The sequence below is a fragment of the Rhinopithecus roxellana genome, chromosome 8, assembly GCF_007565055.1.
Source record: "Rhinopithecus roxellana isolate Shanxi Qingling chromosome 8, ASM756505v1, whole genome shotgun sequence".
Classification (NCBI taxonomy): Eukaryota; Metazoa; Chordata; class Mammalia; order Primates; family Cercopithecidae; genus Rhinopithecus; species Rhinopithecus roxellana.
The window spans coordinates 89,886,859-89,906,430 of NC_044556.1; the positions used below are offsets into that span (position 1 = coordinate 89,886,859).

General features: G+C 46.5%; 1 protein-coding gene across 1 annotated transcript in view; it reads left to right on the top strand.

Annotated features, from left to right (window-relative positions):
- Positions 1–429: 429 nt before the first annotated feature.
- Positions 430–19,572, top strand: part of STUM (stum, mechanosensory transduction mediator homolog) — a 57,231-nt gene continuing 38,088 nt past the window's right edge. The window contains exon 1 of the mRNA XM_030935081.1: positions 430–744. Within this exon, the coding sequence (XP_030790941.1) occupies positions 525–744 (220 nt within the window). The 5' untranslated portion in view covers positions 430–524. The remainder of the gene's footprint in view (positions 745–19,572) is intronic.

The window sequence follows — 19,572 nt, forward strand, 5'->3', positions numbered from 1 at the left end:
GACTAGGTGTCAGGCGCCGCGCGGTCCATTGTCCCCATGTCCCTGGCCAAAGGCATGCTCTAGATTAGGGGACTCAGCCTTGAGGCTTTCCCGACAGTGTCAGCCAAGCACACACTCCCAGTTCGCAGGGCTTCGTGGTCAAGGTTCCCCGTTCACCTGTCTGGAGGGCGAGGTGTGTCCACCCTTCCAGCACCTGGGCAACCAGCTCCCCTTGCGGTTCTCTTCCACTGCCTTTCCTTCGCCCTGATTTTCCATTCCTTGTGAGTGGTGGTTTTGGTTGGGGGGAGGGGACGGGGAAGGGGCCTGGCGAGGAGGGGCGTCAGAGCGCTGTCACAGGGTGTCGCGCCGCCCTCCCCGCCCTTCCACCGGGCGTGTGGGGACGCCGGAGGGCGGGAGTCTCCGCGAGCCGCGCGGCGCACGGAGCACTGCGGCCGCCTGAGCTCGGCGCTGAGCCCGGAGCCCGCAGCCGGCCGTCTCCTGCTCCCGTGCGCTGGGCGCCAGCTCCGGCCGTGCTGCCCGGCTGCATGAGAGCGCAACCGACCATGGAGCCCTCGCACAAAGACGCCGAGACGGCGGCGGCGGCGGCAGCGGTGGCTGCGGCGGACCCCCGAGGGGCGTCCTCGTCCAGCGGGGTAGTGGTGCAGGTCCGCGAGAAGAAGGGCCCCCTGCGCGCCGCCATCCCCTACATGCCCTTCCCCGTAGCCGTTATCTGCCTCTTCCTCAACACTTTCGTGCCGGGACTGGGTAAGACACGGCGGCCGCGACCCTTGCGACCTCGACCCCGCCGCGGGAGGGCGTAGGGGGAGAGACGGGCGCGGCCGGAGACCCCCTGGAGATGCTGCGCGCTCCAGTGCTGCGACCACGCGCGCCCGCCGGCTCCCGGCGTCCCCTGGCAGATGGCAGAAGCGCGTGGAGTGGGCACCCCAGAGGGGAGAGGCTGCTCTGGGGTCTCCGACCCGCAGGCGGGGCCCCAAAGAGCCGGAAACTTTGCGGCCAATGTTGGAGCCCAAGGCGGCGGCCGGAATGGCTCTGCCGGCTTCGGAGTAGGGCTCCAGTCCGGGCGCCCCGATTGCCGCTCCTCTCCGTCGCGCGCATCCGTCCGCGAGCCCATTTCTCCGAAAGGAATGGGGTTGAGGCAGAAAGAGCTCTTGGGCTTCGGTGGCAGGGATCAAACTCCCGGGCGTCGAAGTCAGCTGAGCAGGGGAAAGGTGACAAACCGGGCTAGAGACACCCGCAGACCACTCTGATTCACGGCATGCGGACTGTGTGGGGACGAGAACTCTAGCCAGAGTCTCCTTCGCCTCATTCGGGGTGCCTGCACTTCCGCGAGCACCCGGCACGGCTCCAGGGGGATGGGGGATGATTTTATTAGTTTGGATGCACGTGGCCAGAGATGAACCCATAGCTCCCCCTGATCCCTTCCGTTCCTGAGAAGTAGAGAGTGCGCCAATGTAATTCTGTGCAGGACTCTGGCAGCCGGCAGGGGTTCTAGTGGCATCTATGTCCCAAGTTTTAAAGCAGAGGCCCCTTACAGAGATGGTGCGGGAGGGTGAATGGAGGCAGGGAATGAGAAGTTTTCCTGACCCTCCCTCCCTTAACTCCACCCCCAAGTCTCTGCCTGCACGCCCCTCCCCTCCTCCAGCTTGGCACTGGTCGCTCCTACGTGCTGGGAGGTGCCCCCCTCTCTCCCATGCCCGCCCGAAGAGGCAGAAGCCCTAGTGCCCTCTCCGGGAGAAAGCGTGCCCCTGTCGGCGAGCCCGTTGCCAGCATATGGCTCCAAGTTCCCAAGAGCAGAGGCCCAGCTGGAAGGGTTTTCCAGTTTGACTTTGGCCTTTCTCACGGTCCGCTCGCTCTTAGCCTGCTTAGCAGGGGCCTCTGCTGCGGTGATAGCCAAGGCCACAGCCACCCACGCAGGACCCGTTCACTTTCCCCTCCGAGCTTACTTGTCTTTCTACCCCAAAGGGCTGCTCCGCCAGAGCAGCCTATCTGAGCAGTTAAGTTAGGTGGTCTTTAGTTGGGCTTCTCTCTCCTGGGATGCTTCCAGCAGCCTGTCCCCCTGGCTGGTGTCATCAGATCAGCTCTCTTTGCACATGTAGATACTGCAAGGAGGCAAGCTGATGTGAATTTAGTTTTATCAGAAATTCCCACCTGCTGGAGTAAAAAGAGACTGCCTGCCCCTCCCTCTGGTGGATATGAAGATCCTCCTGAGCCAGCTTGCATCTTGATTCACCTTTTTTTTTTTTTTTTTAAGTGGTGAGGTAAATGCCACTCTATGGTCTTTTGAGGAAACAAATGCATTGGTGCCAGGTGAGAGGGGCTGCACCAAGTCACTGCTGCACGAGGAAACCACCTTGTGGGAGACCAGCCCCAGGAGACAGCAACTGCCCACCCATGCACCTGTGTGTGCCCTCCTGTGTCTCCCCTCACTAGGTGCCTTTCCCAGCCTTAGCCCTGCTGCATTGACAGCATCGACTGCAGGGCATCTTCCATCGCTGACCCCTGACTCTTTGCCCTGGGGATCCAGCTTTTCCCTTTGTGAGATCAGAATCCTATGGGATTTTTGTGAAACAAACAAACAAACAGACAGACAGACAAACAAAACAAACCATTATAAGAAACCAGGAGAAAATAAAGGGAAGATATGCAAACCACAAAAGTAATAAAACAGGTGAGCTTTAGGTGCACAGATTTCTGAATTTTCAGTGACATAATCCTGGCTTTTTTTTTTTTTTTCATTTTGCTTTGGTTGCTATTGTACAGTTTCCTGGGTGCACAGGCTCCAGCTCCTCTCCACACAGAATGATCCTTAATGGTGGTTCTCATCTGTAAGTCAGGCACACCTATCTCTTGGCATTACTGAGAGGATGAAACGTGATTACCTAAAGCCCAGTGTCTTGTGCATAGGAAGCTCTCCGGGGATGGTGGGTCCATCTTGCTCTTCTGCAGAGCTGAGCACTGGTCCCATCTCTGGGTGGGGGTCGTTGCAGCAGGGGCAGCACTGCCCTCTGGACTACTCAGAAGCAAAGACTCCTTGAGTGCTTTTGATCTCTCTGCTCCCCTCTCCACCTGCAGTGGAGTGCCAGGCAACAAAGCAGCTCAGACCAATCTTGCAGGTGGTTTTATTGCTCTCCTCTCCCGGCAATGGTTTAAATGGCCCCAGCTCTTGGAAATCCACCACTTGGCCCAGATCCACTTCTCCAAGGCCTCCTGGCTAGTCTGAAGCTCCTGGGACAACTGAATATTCATGGCTGCTTCTGCCATTTGATGAAATGCAGCTTCTTTCAGTTCACTCATTCATTTGACCAACACAGGCACCTACCACATGCCAGGCATTGACTGGGGTTGTGATGATGAATAAATCAGTCAGGATGTCATAGACTGTTGAGGAAAATTGATGCCAACTTTGTCTGAATTTGATAAGTGCTAGGATGGCAGCAGGAACAGAGTGTTGTAGCAGAAATTAATTCTTCCTGGGTGTGAAGGAAGGGGGCTCAGAGAAAGCCTCCCTGAGGGAGTAGTGTTAGGTTAGACCTTACTGAGAAAATCTATCACATGGCCTAAGCACTTGCCATCCTCACTAAACTCCCATTCTGGAAATTGCTGCGACCACTGGCCCAAAGATCTCTTCTTTTTTTCTGGAAACTTCCTTCCCTACAAGTACTCTCTCTGATTGCAGATTGGATGAGAGGGCCATCTTTGCTGAATGAAGGCTTGTTTATTTTTTTTCCCTCTGATGTAGGTGTCTCATGTCCATTCAGTCTTCAGGACCTGCCATGGAGAAGCCCCATCCTTAAAATTCCCGAGTGCCTTCTCCACCCAAGCAACAGTGCTCTTGGGATAACACTCATATCATGAGTGGGATGTGCCCTCTCCTAGGGAGTGGCTGGAAAGGAGAAGTGATTTATAATCACTCCAACTCCTCACTGAAACAATGAAAAACAATTCTTACAAATGGACATTAGTAAAGAGAGTCACCTTTAGTCCTACTCAGTGAAACTCTACTAATAAAGACCACCGTTGGTACTTTCATGTTCCAACAATTAGGGTGTTTATAAGTATATACACTATTATTCATACTTGTAATGAAAGTTCATTGTTATGCCCCCAAATGGCCAGAGAGTTTGTCTAGTGGTCAAGGGTATCGTTATACTTTTGTATTTAAAAATTATCTTCTCTTGATTTGGTGAAACGAAAATATTGATATCTCAGTGACAGGGAAAGTTAAAGGGAGGAGGACCTGCATTGACCTTTAACCACTCCATTGGACTCAAGACATCAGATAGGAACAATCTATCCCTAACACACTGCCTACCTTTGATGCTACTAAAGTCTTGCTTGCTCAATAAGAGCACCACAGGCTGGCTCTGCTTCTTCTGTCTCTTTCCTCTAGACCCAAGTCTCAAGCTGATGATTAATCATGTCCCACCTCCCAGCATCTTTTGTATCACAGATTTTTTGTTGCTGTTTTGAGACTTTATTCTTTGTCTATCTAAGTAGATCTTAAATTCCTTGGGAGCAGCAACTGTTTTAAATGTCTTCTTGAAAGAGTATTTTATCCACAAATACATATAGACTAGAATTATACTCCTGGAATAGGCATTAGAGAGCATCTGGTCCAAAGCCTTTATTCAATATAAAAGGGAAGTAGGCCTGAGGATGCAAGGACCAAGGAAGTTTATAGCCTACTAAACCTTTTGAAGGAAGTTCCTGAAGAGGTTTTTCAACAAAGTAAGGGAGTAAACCAAGAAAGGAGATATGAGATTCAGGAAACAGAGGATCCTATGCAGAGTAGCCATGAAAAGCAACCCCAGGATGAAATTATTCAGCAGAACAAGAGAGTAGTTACTTTTCATTAGAGTGGAAGGAAAGAGGTCTCTGAAGGTGACATGAGAGAAGGACATTCTAGAGAGTAGAGAGCATTATTAGGACACTGCAAAAAATTAACTTTGTAATGAAAAGCAGAAATCAAGCCAAAAAACCACCCAAACAAAACAGAAGGCAATTAGTAATTGCAGTAAAGACAAAGAGCCATGCAAAAGCATTAAGATTCAAAAATGAGGCAGTTTGCCCAATCAGGTCAGAAGGACAGCAGGCTTCAAAAGGAAAACAAGAGTCCAAACAATAAATGGAGTGGGAAGAAATTTGGAGGATATTAGGGATATGATGTAGAAGGCAAATTTTCTTCTATCAACAAGAAAAAAGAAACATAATTGGAAACTTCTGGAAAAACAAAAAATTTCTTATGAAAGGGATAGCCCGAATATGAAGCAGTCCAAAATGTGGCCTGATTTTGAGCATGTGGTGGAATGTAAGAAAGGCTCTAAGCACATAAGGTCTGTCATTGGAACAGTGGTGCATGATATGGACTCTTTGGCTCTGCAATAAAGAATATTTGCGGCCGGGTGCGGTGGCTAAAGCCTGTAATCCCAGCACTTTGGGAGGCCGAGACGGGAGGATCACGAGGTCAGGAGATCGAGACCATCCTGGCTAATACAGTGAAACCCCGTCTCTACTAAAAAATACAAAAAACTAGCCGGGCGACGAGGCGGGCGCCTGTAGTCCCAGCTACTAGGGAGGCTGAGGCAGGAGAATAGCGTAAACCCGGGAGGCGGAGCTTACAGTGAGCTGAGATCCGCCACTGCACTCCAGCCTGGGCGGCAGAGCAAGACTCCGTCTCAAAAAAAAAAAAAAAAAAAAAAAAAAGAATATTTGCTTAGTCATAATGTAAATGCTGCTTAGTGGCTTTCAACTTCTAAAATCAACAACAAAGCACTGAAGACTACTTAAGAATAGCTATAAAGGAGTATGTAAAGAGTTTCTGGCTTGACAATATAAAAGAAGTTGGAGAGTAGAAGAAGAGAGAAGAGGAATTGTGGTAGATTAAATTGTTGTTCCCAATTATTCACTGTTCTCCCTGAAAGAGGATTTCACACCCCCACCTGATGCCATATGGCTTGCCTGCCCTTGTAGGAAAATATTTCCTCCCCTGTCTGATAATCCGGTTTGGCCACGTGACTTGCTTTGGCCAATTGAATGTGGGTGGAAATGACATATTCCATGCGGAACAGACACGTTAAGAGGCGGTGTGAAGTTCTGCCATTGTTCTTTTCCCTCTCTCATGAAAATAGCAGGTCTCAGATGGGGGATGCCCTTCAACTAGTTCCCAGAATAAACAACACATCAGAAGCAGGCCATGGCATGGCATGTGAATCAGAAATAAGCCTGAGTTGCTGAGATTTTGTGGTTGTGGGTCTTGTTTTTGTCCCAGCATGACATATGCAAAGCTGACTTACAGCAGATGGTAGGATAGAGGCATGAATACCCTAATCATATAAAATGGGAGTTAAGAGATGCTGTCTGTAGTTAATAGACCAAGAAATAAAAGGCACCAAGGTGACCAATAGACGAACTGAAATAGTTGATGTGTTGGGACAGTGAGATGATAGTGATCTGCTGGAATAATATGGCAACAAGAGTAAAAGTGCAATGAGGGGTGATATAAGCAAGCTGGCTTGTACGTATTACAGCAGAAAGTGGATAGGTGATGTCTAAAGTTGATAAAACATGAAAAAGCAATATAAGTGTACTCTTTGGAGACTGGGGAAGCACCAGAATTCCCAGTCTTTCTGGCATCATCAATTTTTCTGTCTATTGGCTCATTCCCAGCAGCACACATCCATGCTGAATTTGTCTACCTTTTAAAAATAGCCTCTCCTGATCCAATATCCCCTCTGACCTGTGCCCATTTCTTTTCTCCCTTTCACAGCAAAATTCCCTGAAAGAACTGTCTGTAATTGTTGTCTCCAATCCCTTCTCTCTCATTTTCTTGTGAACTCACTTTAATCATGTTTTTGCCTCCATCACTCACTTACACTGCACTTGTCAGGGTTGCCAGTCTCCTCCAGGTTGCTAAATCCAGTTTCCGGTTCTCTGTCTTCCTCTTCCTGGACCTATCAGCAGTGCCGGCCAAAGGGGCTCACTACCTCCTCCTGAAATGCTTTCTTCACTTGGCTTCTACAGCACCACTCCCTCCTAGTTTTCTTTTTACCTCAAGGCTCTTTCTGTGTTTCCTTTGCCTCTCTTGACAACCTCTAAACTTTAGGGCTCCCCAGGGCGCTTGGTCTTCTTGACCTTGATCTTCTCTTTTCTGCCTGTATTCACTCCTGCAGTGATCTTGCCCAGTCTCTGGGCTTTCAATTGCATTTTTATGATGATGACCCCCCAGTTTAGACCCCCAGCTCAGGCCTCTTCCCTGAACTCCTGAGTTATATATCCAACTGCCTTCTCATTGTCTCCACTTGGAAACTGAAAGGCATCCTAGGCACAACACATCCAAAACCAAACTCCTGGTCTTCTTTCCCAGACCTGCTTCTCCCTCCTCTTTCCCCATCTCAGCAAATGGAGGACTCCCAGTGCCTCTGGCCAAAAACTGAGATTCAACTCTTTTTTTTTTTTTAACCCCATGCCCAATCTGTTAGGAAGTCCTCTTGGTCTGCTTTCCAAGCCTGATCAGTATCTGACCACTTCTTTTTTTTTTTTTTTTTTTTTTTTTTTTTGAGGCGGAGTCTCGCTCTGTCGCCCGGACTGGAGTGCAGTGGCTGGATCTCAGCTCACTGCAAGCTCCGCCTCCCGGGTTTACGCCATTCTCCTGCCTCAGCCTCCCGAGTAGCTGGGACTACAGGCGCCCGCCACCTTGCCCGGCTAGGTTTTGTATTTTTAGTAGAGACGGGGTTTCACCGTGTTAGTCAGGATGGTCTCGATCTCCTGACCTCGTGATCCGCCCGTCTCGGCCTCCCAAAGTGCTGGGATTACAGCCTTGAGCCACCGCGCCCGGCCGACCACTTCTTACTACTCTCTGGTTCAAGCCTCCATGTTCTTCTGCATTATTGCAGTAGCTTCCTATATGGTCTCCTTGTCTGTACTCATGTCCCTTACAGTCTGTCCGCAACATGGCGACCAGAGTGCTACTTTTTAAACATGAGTGAGTCAGACTGTGTCACTTTTGAGCTCAAAACTTTCTAATGGCTCCCATGTCACTCAGAGTAAAAGCTCGAGTCTTTATTATGACCTGTAAGGACCTAAGCCAGAACTTTCCAATAGAAATATAAGTCACATAGGGAATTTAAAATTTTTCTAGTACATACCTATATCATAAAAAGTAAAAAGGAATAGATGAAGTTAACTTTAATAATATGTTTCATTTAACCCAATATATTAAAAATATTATCAACATATAATCAATATAAACATTATTCATAAGATGTATTTTCTTTTTTGCATACTAAGTTTTCAAATCCAGTGTACATTTTACACTCATAGCACATCTCAATTTGGACCTGTCCCATTTCAAGGGTAATTTCAAGTGGATGTATTAACAGCATCTGAATTTCTTCTGAGAAATGGCAAGGGACCCAGCTGTCATGGGAGTGGTCAGTTAATAGATGATACAGCGGAATTTTGTGTCTCATTGAAGGTTAGATAGCTTGCTAAGCAGAGGAGGGCTTGCTTCTGAGTGCCTTCAGCAGCATTTCACTCTTAACATGCTCCTACTGTGTGCCAGGTCTATGATCAGAGCTGAGGCACAAAGACAAAGAAAATGTGGTCCCTGCCAAGGAGCTGACAGTCTAACGGGAAGGCAGATGCTAATGAATACAGACAGTAGTGTGTGCTTTAATGGAGGAAAGGGTGGGCCATTGGGGCCCATCTCATCCAGTCTGCAGTGGTGAGGCAATGCTTTCCTAGCAAACTTGGCCATCTGGGAGATGAGCAACAGACTGAACAGAATGACCTGGATGGTCTAAATCAAGTGCCGTTTCGAGTTCAACATTAGGTTCATGATGCCACAAAGCATCATGAAAAGGGAGGTCAACTAGAAGCCAGGAGGCGTCAGACCTAATTCTGGCTCCTCAGTAGCATGGAACCTTGAGCAGGTCACTTAGCCTCTCTGAACCTCAGTTTTCTCACTTATAAAATGAAAATAATAATCTCTGCTTGGGCATCTCACAAAGTCATTATGCCCCGTTAACTGTAAAGCACTCCACGGTCAGAAAAGGTTATCATTACCAATTAATATTAGCAAAATCCCCTTTGCACTTTTAAATTTGTGAATTGACAATTTCTAATTATATAAATTTGTGGGGTACAAAGTCATGCTCTAATTTATGAATACAATGTGGAATAATTACATCAAGCTAGTTAATGTATCCATCATCTCAAATACTTAACAGATTTTGTGGTGAGAACATTTGAAGTTTACTCCCTTAGCAACTTTGAAATGTATGATACTCTATTATTAACTATATTTACCGCACTGTGCAATAGAACTCAAAAAGGGAAAAAAGTCATACTTCTCCTGTGATTTTGTGCCTTTTGACCATGATCTCTCCATTTCCTTCGCCCACCTCAGTCCCTGGCAACTACCATTCAACTCTCTTCTTCTATGACTTTGATTCTTTTAGATTCCACATATATGTGAGAACATGCAGTATTTGTTTTTCTGTGCCTGACTTATTTCACTTAGCACAATGTTTTTCAATTCCATTCATGTTGTTGCAAGTGATAGACTTTCCTTTTTTAAGGCTGAATATACTCTGTTGTGCATATATAGCGCCTTTTCTTTATCCATTCATCTGCTGATGGACACTTAGATTGATTTCATAACTTAACTGTTGTGAGTAGTGCTATAGTAAACATGGGGTGCAGACATTTCTTGAATAAACACATTTCAAATTTTTTGGGTAAATACCCGGAAGTAGGATTGTGGGTCATATGGTCATTCTATTTTTAGCTTTTTGAGGCACCTCCATACTATTTTCCATAATGGTCTTATAATTTGCATTCTCACCAACAGTGTACAAGGGTTCCCCTTTTTGCCACGTCCTCACCAACACTTATTATCTTTCATCTTTTTAATAAAAGTCATTCTGACATGTCCAAGAAGAGAAAATTATAGGCCCATATTCCTAATGAACATAGATGCAAAAATCCTCAACAAAATACTGGTGAACCAAATTCCACAATGCATTAAAAGGATCATCCATCATGATTAAGATTTATCTCTAGGATACAAGAATGGTTCAACATATGCAAATCAGTAAATGTGATACATCACATTAACAGAATAAAGGACAAAAACCATGCGATCGTTACATTAGATTCAGAAAAAGCATTTGACAAAATTCAACATCCTTTTATGATAAAAAAAACTCACCAAATTAGGTATAGAAAGGTCATACCTCAACACAATAAAGGCCATATATGAGAAGCCCACAGCTAACATTATACTCAACGTGAAAAGTTGAAAGCCTTTCCTCTAAGATCTGGAACAAGACAAGGATGCCCACTTTTGCCACTTCTATTCAACCTAATGGAAGTCCTTGCCAGAGCAATTGGGCAAGAGAAGGAAAGAAAAGGCATCCAAATAGGAAACGATTAAGTGAAATTGTCATTGCTGATGACATAATCCTGTATATAGAAAACCTTACAGACTCCACCAGAAAACTGTTAGACCATATTAGAATATAATACAATTAAGTCATGTGATACAAAGTCAACACACAAAAATCATTAGTAAAATCCCCTTTGTTTCCAGGATCATTCCTGGGGTATTTCTCTGAGTGGGAACTGGGGGTGGACAGGGTGACTAACATGCACTTCTACCTTTTTTCAGCATCTCAGTTCCATGCAGCACATGGAGCTGAAACCTAGGAATTCCCACTGGGAACCCAACCAAACCTCCCACACATGACGTGCTGGCTTGAAGGGGAAGGACACACATTCTCCAGGGCTTAGTTCAACACACCAACTGGAAGCTTTCTCCACTGTACTCCCCAAACCCTGGGCCTGTGTGAGGGATGTGTCTCTGAGGCTAACTTTACAGTTTGGTAAAAAAGGCTGTGGGGAACATCAAAGTGGTGACTGAGCGCGCACGTGTGTGTGTGTCTGTGTGTGTGGGTGGACGTGCACCTGTGTGTTTGTGTGCACAAATGTTCCATAGACTTTACCTATAGTTATTTTACAATAAAAATTAGAGCACAGTTTAGTTTCTAGGTCTGGGTTTGAAAATCTCTGTGTCCTTATACCCTTGAGGCACACACTTGGTGGTTTATAGCATACTTGAAGCCCCACAGTCTGGGGCAGTGTGGGGTGGCAGGTGTGTCTTCAGCATGGGAACTTCCCAATGAGAACCCATGAGAATTGGGTCCCAGGCTGAGCACATACTAGAAATGACATTCCTAGGGAAAAGTGGAGGCAATGGGAAGGAGACCATATTTTCCTAATCAAAAGGCAGGACACGGGGATTCATCATGCATTTATTTTCTGACTGACCATAAATTACATTGATGAAGTAAATTTTCTTGAAAAGAATAAAATGAGATGAGGCCAGGACAGCCCCTGAACCTGGAATTTGTGGGGCCATGGTCAGAGCCCCCTGTTGATCAGAGCACTCAGTCCAGCTCTGGTCTCTGTTGTCTGAGAAGTTTGACGCTGAGGCCAAGAGCAATTTGCTGTTTGTGGAAAAGAGCCTGTCCTGAAACCTCAACAATGAAAATGGTTCAACTTTCCAAGGGCCAAGGAACTTTAGGATGGCTGCAACCCCTTCAATTTACAGACAAGGGAAGAAAGGAGGCCTCCTACTACATCCAAGGCTCTAACCCACAATCTCACCATCAGTTACCCTGGCTTCGGGGCCTCCCTGCCTGTCACAGTGCCTGGCTTGTCCTGGAGGGTTAATTCATATTTGTCCAGTTAACTGAACACACTGCTGTTGATGAAGACTTGGTGAGGACTGCAGAGGACAACTGCATAGCCACATGACCTATTGGTGACCACATCAATGCCTGCCACCGGGACCCTTCTCCTCACTGCTCCATCCTTGACCCTCCAGAACAACATTATTGAGATATATTTACATACTACACAAGTCACTCTTTCAAAGTGTATAATTCCGCCTGGACATGATAGCTCATGCCTGTAATCCCAGCACTTTGGGAGGCCAAGGCAGGTGGATCACAAGGTCAGGAGATCGAGACCATCACAGCTAACACGGTGAAACCCCGTCTCTACTAAAAATACAAAAAAATTGGTGGTGGGCGCCTGTAGTCCCAGCTACTAGGGAGACTGAGGCAGGAGAATGATGTGAACCTAGGAGGCAGAGCTTGCAGTGAGCCGAGATCGTGCCCCTGCATTCCAGCCTGGGCAACAGAACAAGACTCCATCTAAAAAAAAAAAAAAAAAGAAAATTAGCCAGGCATGATGGTGGGCATCTGTAATCCCAGCTGCTTGGGAGGCTGAGGCAGGAGTATCGGTTGAACCTGGGAGGTGGAGGTTGCAGTGAGCTGAGATCATGCCACCGCACTCCAGCCTGGGTGACAGAGTGAGACTCTGTCTCAAAACAAACAAAACAAAAAAACACACAAAGTATATGATTCAATGGCTTTTAGGAGATCTATAGCCTTTTGCTCCTTCCTCAGCCCTGTCTTCCAACCTCACTACTTGACCACTTTTCTTCCAGAACCTTGGAAGTTTAATGAGACAAGAACACTGTAATCCAGGTGCTCTTGGGGAAGGGTAATCATTTGGGAACCTTTTTGCTGTTGCTGTCTCCAAGTTCTGCCAGTGCAGGAATCCACATCTCAGAAGACAACGCTCACATTAGTTTGCTGTTTGGCAAGACGTGAGCAGCCTCCAGGCTATGGAACACTGTTTGGGAGATTGTCATCTTCTATTTTCTGTTTCATTTGAAAAAGAAGCATGTCACCAAGCAGAAAACATTCTCAATGAAAATGGAATAGCACAGTGCCAGTGGCACAAGTTGAAATGTGGGGCGTGTTTGTGATGGAGTGAGTCACTCTCTCTGGGATGGATAAGTTCTGGCCCTGGTTGGGGATGTTGCATAGGTTTCAGAAGTGTCACTCTTAGGCCAGGCTGCAGAAGGGAGCACTGACAGCAGATCAAATGGAAATGGGTCCCCTGGGTCACATCTCAGAATGGCTGTGGTATAATGCTCCCATTTTGATTTTCTCTGTTAGCAGATTAAGCACATTTCTATTCATGTCTCACCTCTGATCATTGGATCCTCCTCCCCTGAAATTCTTCAGGAGCTCCCTATTGTCCATTGAGCCAAGTTCACATTCCACATTGGACCCACGAGGGTCCAGCGAACTTCACCCCTTCTTTCCATCGCTTTATGTAGGCCTTTATTTGGGAACACTGTGGCTCCTGCTATACCCTCTGCCTGGTACACCTTCCTCTATCATCACAGTCTAACTCCTACCCAGCCTTCAAGACCCATTTGAAATGCCCTCTTCCAAATGCCTTTCCTGACCATACCAGTGAGGTGGGCTCTTCCTTCTTCAGAATGGTCAGGTCACTTAGGACATTCCTCTTGCTCTCCTTGAGAATCTGGTTCTTTGGTTATCTTAATCCTTTTATGTGAAATCATCTCCTTGAGGGTAGGAGCTGTGCTTTACTTATCTTCTGTTTCCAATTGCAAGTAGCACCTTGCTAGTAGGTGTTTGCTGAAGTGAAGGTACATTTGATTTGCATATTAACTACTGGTAGAAGAGGTGGAACCAAGAGCAGGTCCTTGTTCTTTTAACCTAGTGGACCCTTCTCCAATGAACACAGGCTTTCCTGTCACTTCTTGGCCTTCCTAGCTCAGAATTCTCAGGGCTTCATGCAGAATGAGGGCAGATATGCTGTCCTGCAGCATGTGTGTCTCTGAGGAGTCCTTGGTCCCCAACCACTCGGGGAGGAACTGGAGCAGAGGAGAGATGTTGCTGGGACAGATGGCCTGGTCTGTGGGGGACTTGTTGGAGCAGTTATGATGTTACTGAGAAGAGCGGGGCCACTGTCTCTAATTACTCGTGAACTTTCCAATTTTGTAGCTAACCACTGATGAGTGTGAGAGGAGTGGTGGAAGGAATCAATCTTAGTAAACCTTGTTGATAAAGATTGGTTTGGTCAATAACCATCAAATCTAAGTCTAGGGGGAAGTTGAATGAGGAACAGGATATTTATTTGCATGACCGTAAAGTGTCTACCCTTGGAATGCTTCTAATTTACATGGGGGAACAAGACAGAGTGGAGAAACCAGACAGCATCTTGACTGGGTGAACACAATTATCATCATCTGAACTCTGACAAAACTGTGCTAGGTGAAATAACTCAGTCACAAAAGGCCACGCATTGTGTGATTCCACTGATATGAAATTTCCACAGTGGGCAAATCCATAGAGACAGACAGTATGTGGGGTGGGAGGTGAGTTTGGGGGGAAATGGGGAGTGACTGTTAATGGGTATGAGGTTTCTTTTGAATGTTCTAAATGTTCTAAAATTGATTGTGGTGATGGTTCCACAAAGCTGTGACTATACTAAAAGCCACTGAATTATTAAGTGGGTGAATTTTATGATATGAAAATTGTATCTCCGGCCTGGTGCGGTGGCTCACTCCTGTAACCCCAGCACTCTGGGAGACCTCACCTGAGGTCAGGAGTTTGAGAATGGCCTGGCCAACATGATGAAACCCCGTCTCTACTAAAGATACAAAAATTAGCCAGGTGTGGTGGTGCATGCCTGTAGTCTCAGTTGCTCAGGAGGCTGATGCAGGAGAATCACTCGAACCCAGGAGGCATAGGTTGCAGTGAGCTGAGATTGCGCCACTGCATGCCCTCTCGAGCCTGGGCAACAGAGTAAGACTCCATCTCAAAAAAAAAAAAAAAAAAAAAAGAAAATTGTATCTCAATAAAGCTGTTAAAAAACTAACATCATCAACAAGACATCATGTACCTCCTGGTATGATATCCTGAGAGGAACACTATATCGCTTTTGTAGTCTTCTAGCCAGGGGTTCATAAACTGGATCTGCTCATGGGGAAACATAAAAAAAACCCAAATTGAGGGGTGTTCTACAAGGTACCTGGCCTGTATTCTTCAAAAGCATCATTGTCATAAAATATTAAGGGAGTCTAAAACGCATGACAGCTATATACAAAACATAATCTTGGATTACATCCTGTACTGGAAGAAAAAAGAATCACAATAGGACATTATTGAGACAATTGACAAAAATTAGAATACAGATTGCAAATTAGATGAAATATTGTATCAATATTTAGCTTCCTAAGTTTAACTGTGCTATGAATATATAAGAGAATATCTTTGTTCTTTGGAAACACATTGAAATGTAAAGAAATAAAGAGCCATGATGTCGGCAGCTTATTCACAAATGGTTCAGAAAGAAACAAATAAGAATGTGGAGAGAGAGAGAATGGCAAGACAAATGGAGTGAAATGTTAAAAGTTGGGAATCTGGGTAAAGCGTAGACCAGAGTTCTTTGCATTATTTTTGCAACTTTTCTGCCGGTTTGAAGCTATTTTAAAATAAAAAGTTAAATTTTTTGGCAAAAAAGCCAAACACACTCATGCAGTTCAGACATAGTGATTGCACCTAAATCCAAACTACTATACTCTAAGCCAGTCACATCCTCTCTCTTATCACTTCCATAAGGTCTACCAGCCATAAGTAAGTCAGGGGCTATCTGGGACCACAGGAAAAAAGTCAGGGCACAAGGTGGCATTGATTTGCAAGGTACAGACCCCAGAAGGAGATTTTTCCAGAGATCCTTACTATTAAAACCCTAAGGGCACACAAAAGTTTATTGTAGCCATTTGGGAGTATGAGGTGTTTCTCTGCTCCATCAGCACAGGCTTGATGAACTAACTTAGTTAAAGTGAGTTTTTCAGGAGGCTGGGGTCATTGTGCACACCCAATTCCCTTCAGTGGCCCGTGGATCTGAACAGGCTGCCTTTGCAGGCTTCCTTTGGAGCTGATCAGGAAACTGAATGCTTCAGTCAGAGCCAGAGCAGATCCCAATGCCGCAGAGCTATTTTGGAGAAGTCTTCATTTTCTTCATTATTCCTCTTTTTGACTTAGTGTGGAGTCCAGAAATTGTCCATGGACCTCAAAGAAACCACCTCAAATCAACAACCAGTGACTTTGCCATGCCAAGAGGGCATGGGAGAACTGCCCCTTTGCCTTGTCTGCTCTGAGAGGTCATGTGGGTTGAACATGCAAGTGGAATCCTTCCAGGAATTGCCCTGTGGCCTGACTCAGAAGGGAAAAAAGTAAACATTACCATCTTGGGCCCAAATCACTGGGGTTCTGAGGCTCAAGGCAGAAAGAGTGGCAGGCTCTGATGCACTCTTGCTCACGGGTCAGGCTTGGCCAAAAGGCTTGGGTGGTCTTGGGTCCGACTGCCCATGGCTGAACTCTGAGGCTGATACATCCTGAGAACAAGGGTCTCAGTGCTTGCGAATTGATTTGGGCTATAGGGAAAGAAAACTCAAGAAAGTCTTGAGTCTGGCGAGATACCCAATTACTTGGGCCCACTCTTGGGTGGGCCCATTGTGTGGTTTATTTTTCCTTCTAGTTTCCCTTCTGCTCCTGATACACCTCATGCCCCAGGATGTTCTATATCTCTCTGTGTGAGTTTCCATGAGGAATTAGGAGCTAGGTTACCCTGTTTCAAGATGTAGGTCCTCAGGAAATGCTTGGAAGTCAAGCAAAGCACTTCTTGAAGGAGGACTCAGGAAAGGGAGTGGGTGAGTGGCTATGTCTCCCAGGCTTATTTCCATCTCATTGTTTCTTATTCTTCATGGGGTTCCCTGCTCAGCATCATGGGACTGGCACTGCCACCAATCATGGGGGGAAAATAGTGTGATTCTTCACATGCATCTGAAGACAGTCAGCAATGACTGGGGTTGGTGGTTGGGTGATGGGTAGAACGGGTAGAACATGCATTAGAACCAGGCATCTACTCTTGGATTATCTGGTCTACCTGCCACTCTAATTTTGAGTTTTCTAACTTAGCATGTGGGTTAGTCTTATCTCTCTGATTATACCTTTTTTGTGTGACTTCCTTTAGTGGAGGGCCCAATGCAGAGCACCCAGTAGAATCCCAGCCCTACTTGCTGAGTGATAATGTGCTGGGAAATGTGCCCCTTCGTCAACGAGAGTGTGGCTTCTACTGGCTGAGATCTGGAATCCCGGGTTCTCATTCCAGCTCATCCTGTTGATGGGAGCCTCAGCGCTTAGCCTGATGCATCTCATGCTTTTTCAGTTCTGAATGAGTAAGAAGCCTTACCCTAGCAGAGGTGGGTAGGGGAGGAGACTTGACAGGTAGGCTCGTGGCTCCCACTCCCCCGCCCTCCCCCATGCATTTACTGCTCTTCCCTATCCTGCTCTGGACCCAAGGGGGCTGACCTCTATGGCCTGCATCACCAGCCCCCTTGCCCTCTGGCTTCCAGGTGTCTTAGCCAATGGGAGGTTCTTGTAGGGATGGAGCAAAAGAGGGACAGTTTGGGGTATTTGTTTTCTGTTCCCTCCAACTTCCTGTCTATGACCACGACTTCCATTCTACAGCCGCCTTCCACTACCCCAGCCCTCTCTGCCCAACAACAGCCTTCCCTCTCCCTGCCCCTCGGGACCAAAGGTGGGAATGGCCTCCTACTGTTGCTGGGCACCAGCATTTCAGCCTCCCATCCTGTCCAGACCTCTGTGTATAGTTCCTTCATGAAGGCCCTGGGGGTGAGAGCCTTTGCTTCCCGCTGGGACCCGCTGGTCACACAGAGATGTTTGTTTTTAGCGCCCCTGACTAGACTGTGGGGTCCTGAACCACCAACCTTGGCACTACTACTGCTCCCCCACCCTCACTCCTCATCCCCACCCACCTCCACCTGGTTTTCCTAAAGATGTTGGTTTCTAACCCAATCTTCCTCCTAGAAGCTCTGGAACAACCAGTACATGGAGCCAGAGCTTCCTGCTGTCTGAAAAGTGTGGGTGTCCAGCTTGCAAATGGCTCTGGTGCTCAGGAGATGCCTTAGTCGGGGGAGGGGTGGAGACTTGAGAAGGTGCTAGGCGTGACTCCCTGCCCAGCTCCTGCCTGGGTAGTTCTGCATACCCCCCATCCTCCCCTTTCCCGCCCACACTTGGCTCAGAGATCTCTGGGCTGCACCTCCTGCCCAGAGGATTCCCCAGCAGCAGAATCCTGGTTCTGCCTGCTCTCCTCCCAAGAAACCCAGATGGCTGGAAGCATCACTGCCTTCCCAGAATGTCGTTTCCCTCTTTCACCTGGAGCCTTCATCTTGGAAGGTGCAACAGCTGCCAGCCCATTGCTTGTGCCTGGGCTTACCAGTGATTCCTCCTTACTCTTTCTGTGATAAACAGAAGATATTGAAAGCAAATTGCTACTCAGTCCAGCATACTCCCCTCTCCCTAGGACCCATCGTTTTGCATTTTTGTCCCCCACCACCCTTTCTTCTGTTCCTCTTCCCTTGGAGAATGACACCTGCTTAGGAATGGAATCCTCAGTTGCGTGGTTTGATTTCTCTTCCTCCACTCACAGAAAGAACCTCCACTGTTTGAATTGTCAAAGCCCCCAATGATTTCTTGTTATGAGAAGTCATCAAAATACGCCTATTATGTTTTAAGTCTTTACAAAAGACACCAAAAATTAGTGCATCATCTACTTAAAAGAATCTCTTTTGATAGCCATGCCAATTACATTTTTAAAAGGCATAAAGGTTCTGGTAGGGTACTTCTGAATTTTTCCCCCCTCTTGTGTGATTTGTGTGCAGACTTCTGAGAAGCAGGTTTTATAACAGAGATTCAGCCAGGCTAAATCACAGTGGCAGAAGCTTATGCAACTGCTAAAAACCTATGAGTTAAAAATGGAATAGTCTTGCAGAGTATGGAAGGTAATAATATAAATGATGAGAAAATAGAAAGTAATAAATTAGTATTTCAGCAATTCAGGTCTCTTACCCACATTTTTTTTTTGTACCAGAAGGTCTTGGTGTCATTTTTCCAGAATAAATTCAAAGTGCAACCTCTTAATAGAAAAAAATCAAACTTTGCTTTCACTAATTCAACTCTCTGTCCCAGTTAATCCAGGATCAAGAGCCCTTTTAATTGACTTTTTGCCACCATGTCACAAAACACGTCTTATATTTGCTGGACCTTGTATGATCACTAATTCCTAGGAAGGAACAGATTTTAGATTTTTATAAGTGGGTTTTGTTAATTTGCTATTTTAAAAATACTTGTGAGACCTTTACAGTTGCCATGGCAATATAATTTCCATAAACATGATTTTTGTGGGGATTTTTGCACATTGAAGGCTGAGGTTGATATGCAGTGTTGGGGGGAAGGTAGGTGGTGAATTTGGCAGCAACCCCATTGCTGCTTCCCGCAAATGCTGCAAATAAGATTCCAAGAGTCCATGTTATGACAGAGGCCTGGATTTCTAAACAGTACACGACACAAGGGGCTTCTTGGAAGTAGATCTGGTCAGGGGAGAAGGAGACCAGCCTGTTCCTAGGATGAAGCCAGTAGGGTGGTGAGGTCAGGGCACCTGCTCTGCTGATCAGTGGTCCTCTCCAGGCCAGACTGATCTGAAATATCTTCCCAAAACTTGCTCTCAGAAAGCCTTTGAAGACTGTCCATCCTGGAGCTATCCAAGGGGTGGTGAGGGCCCCGAGGGCTCTTTTCTCAAACCACATTGGTTCAAAAA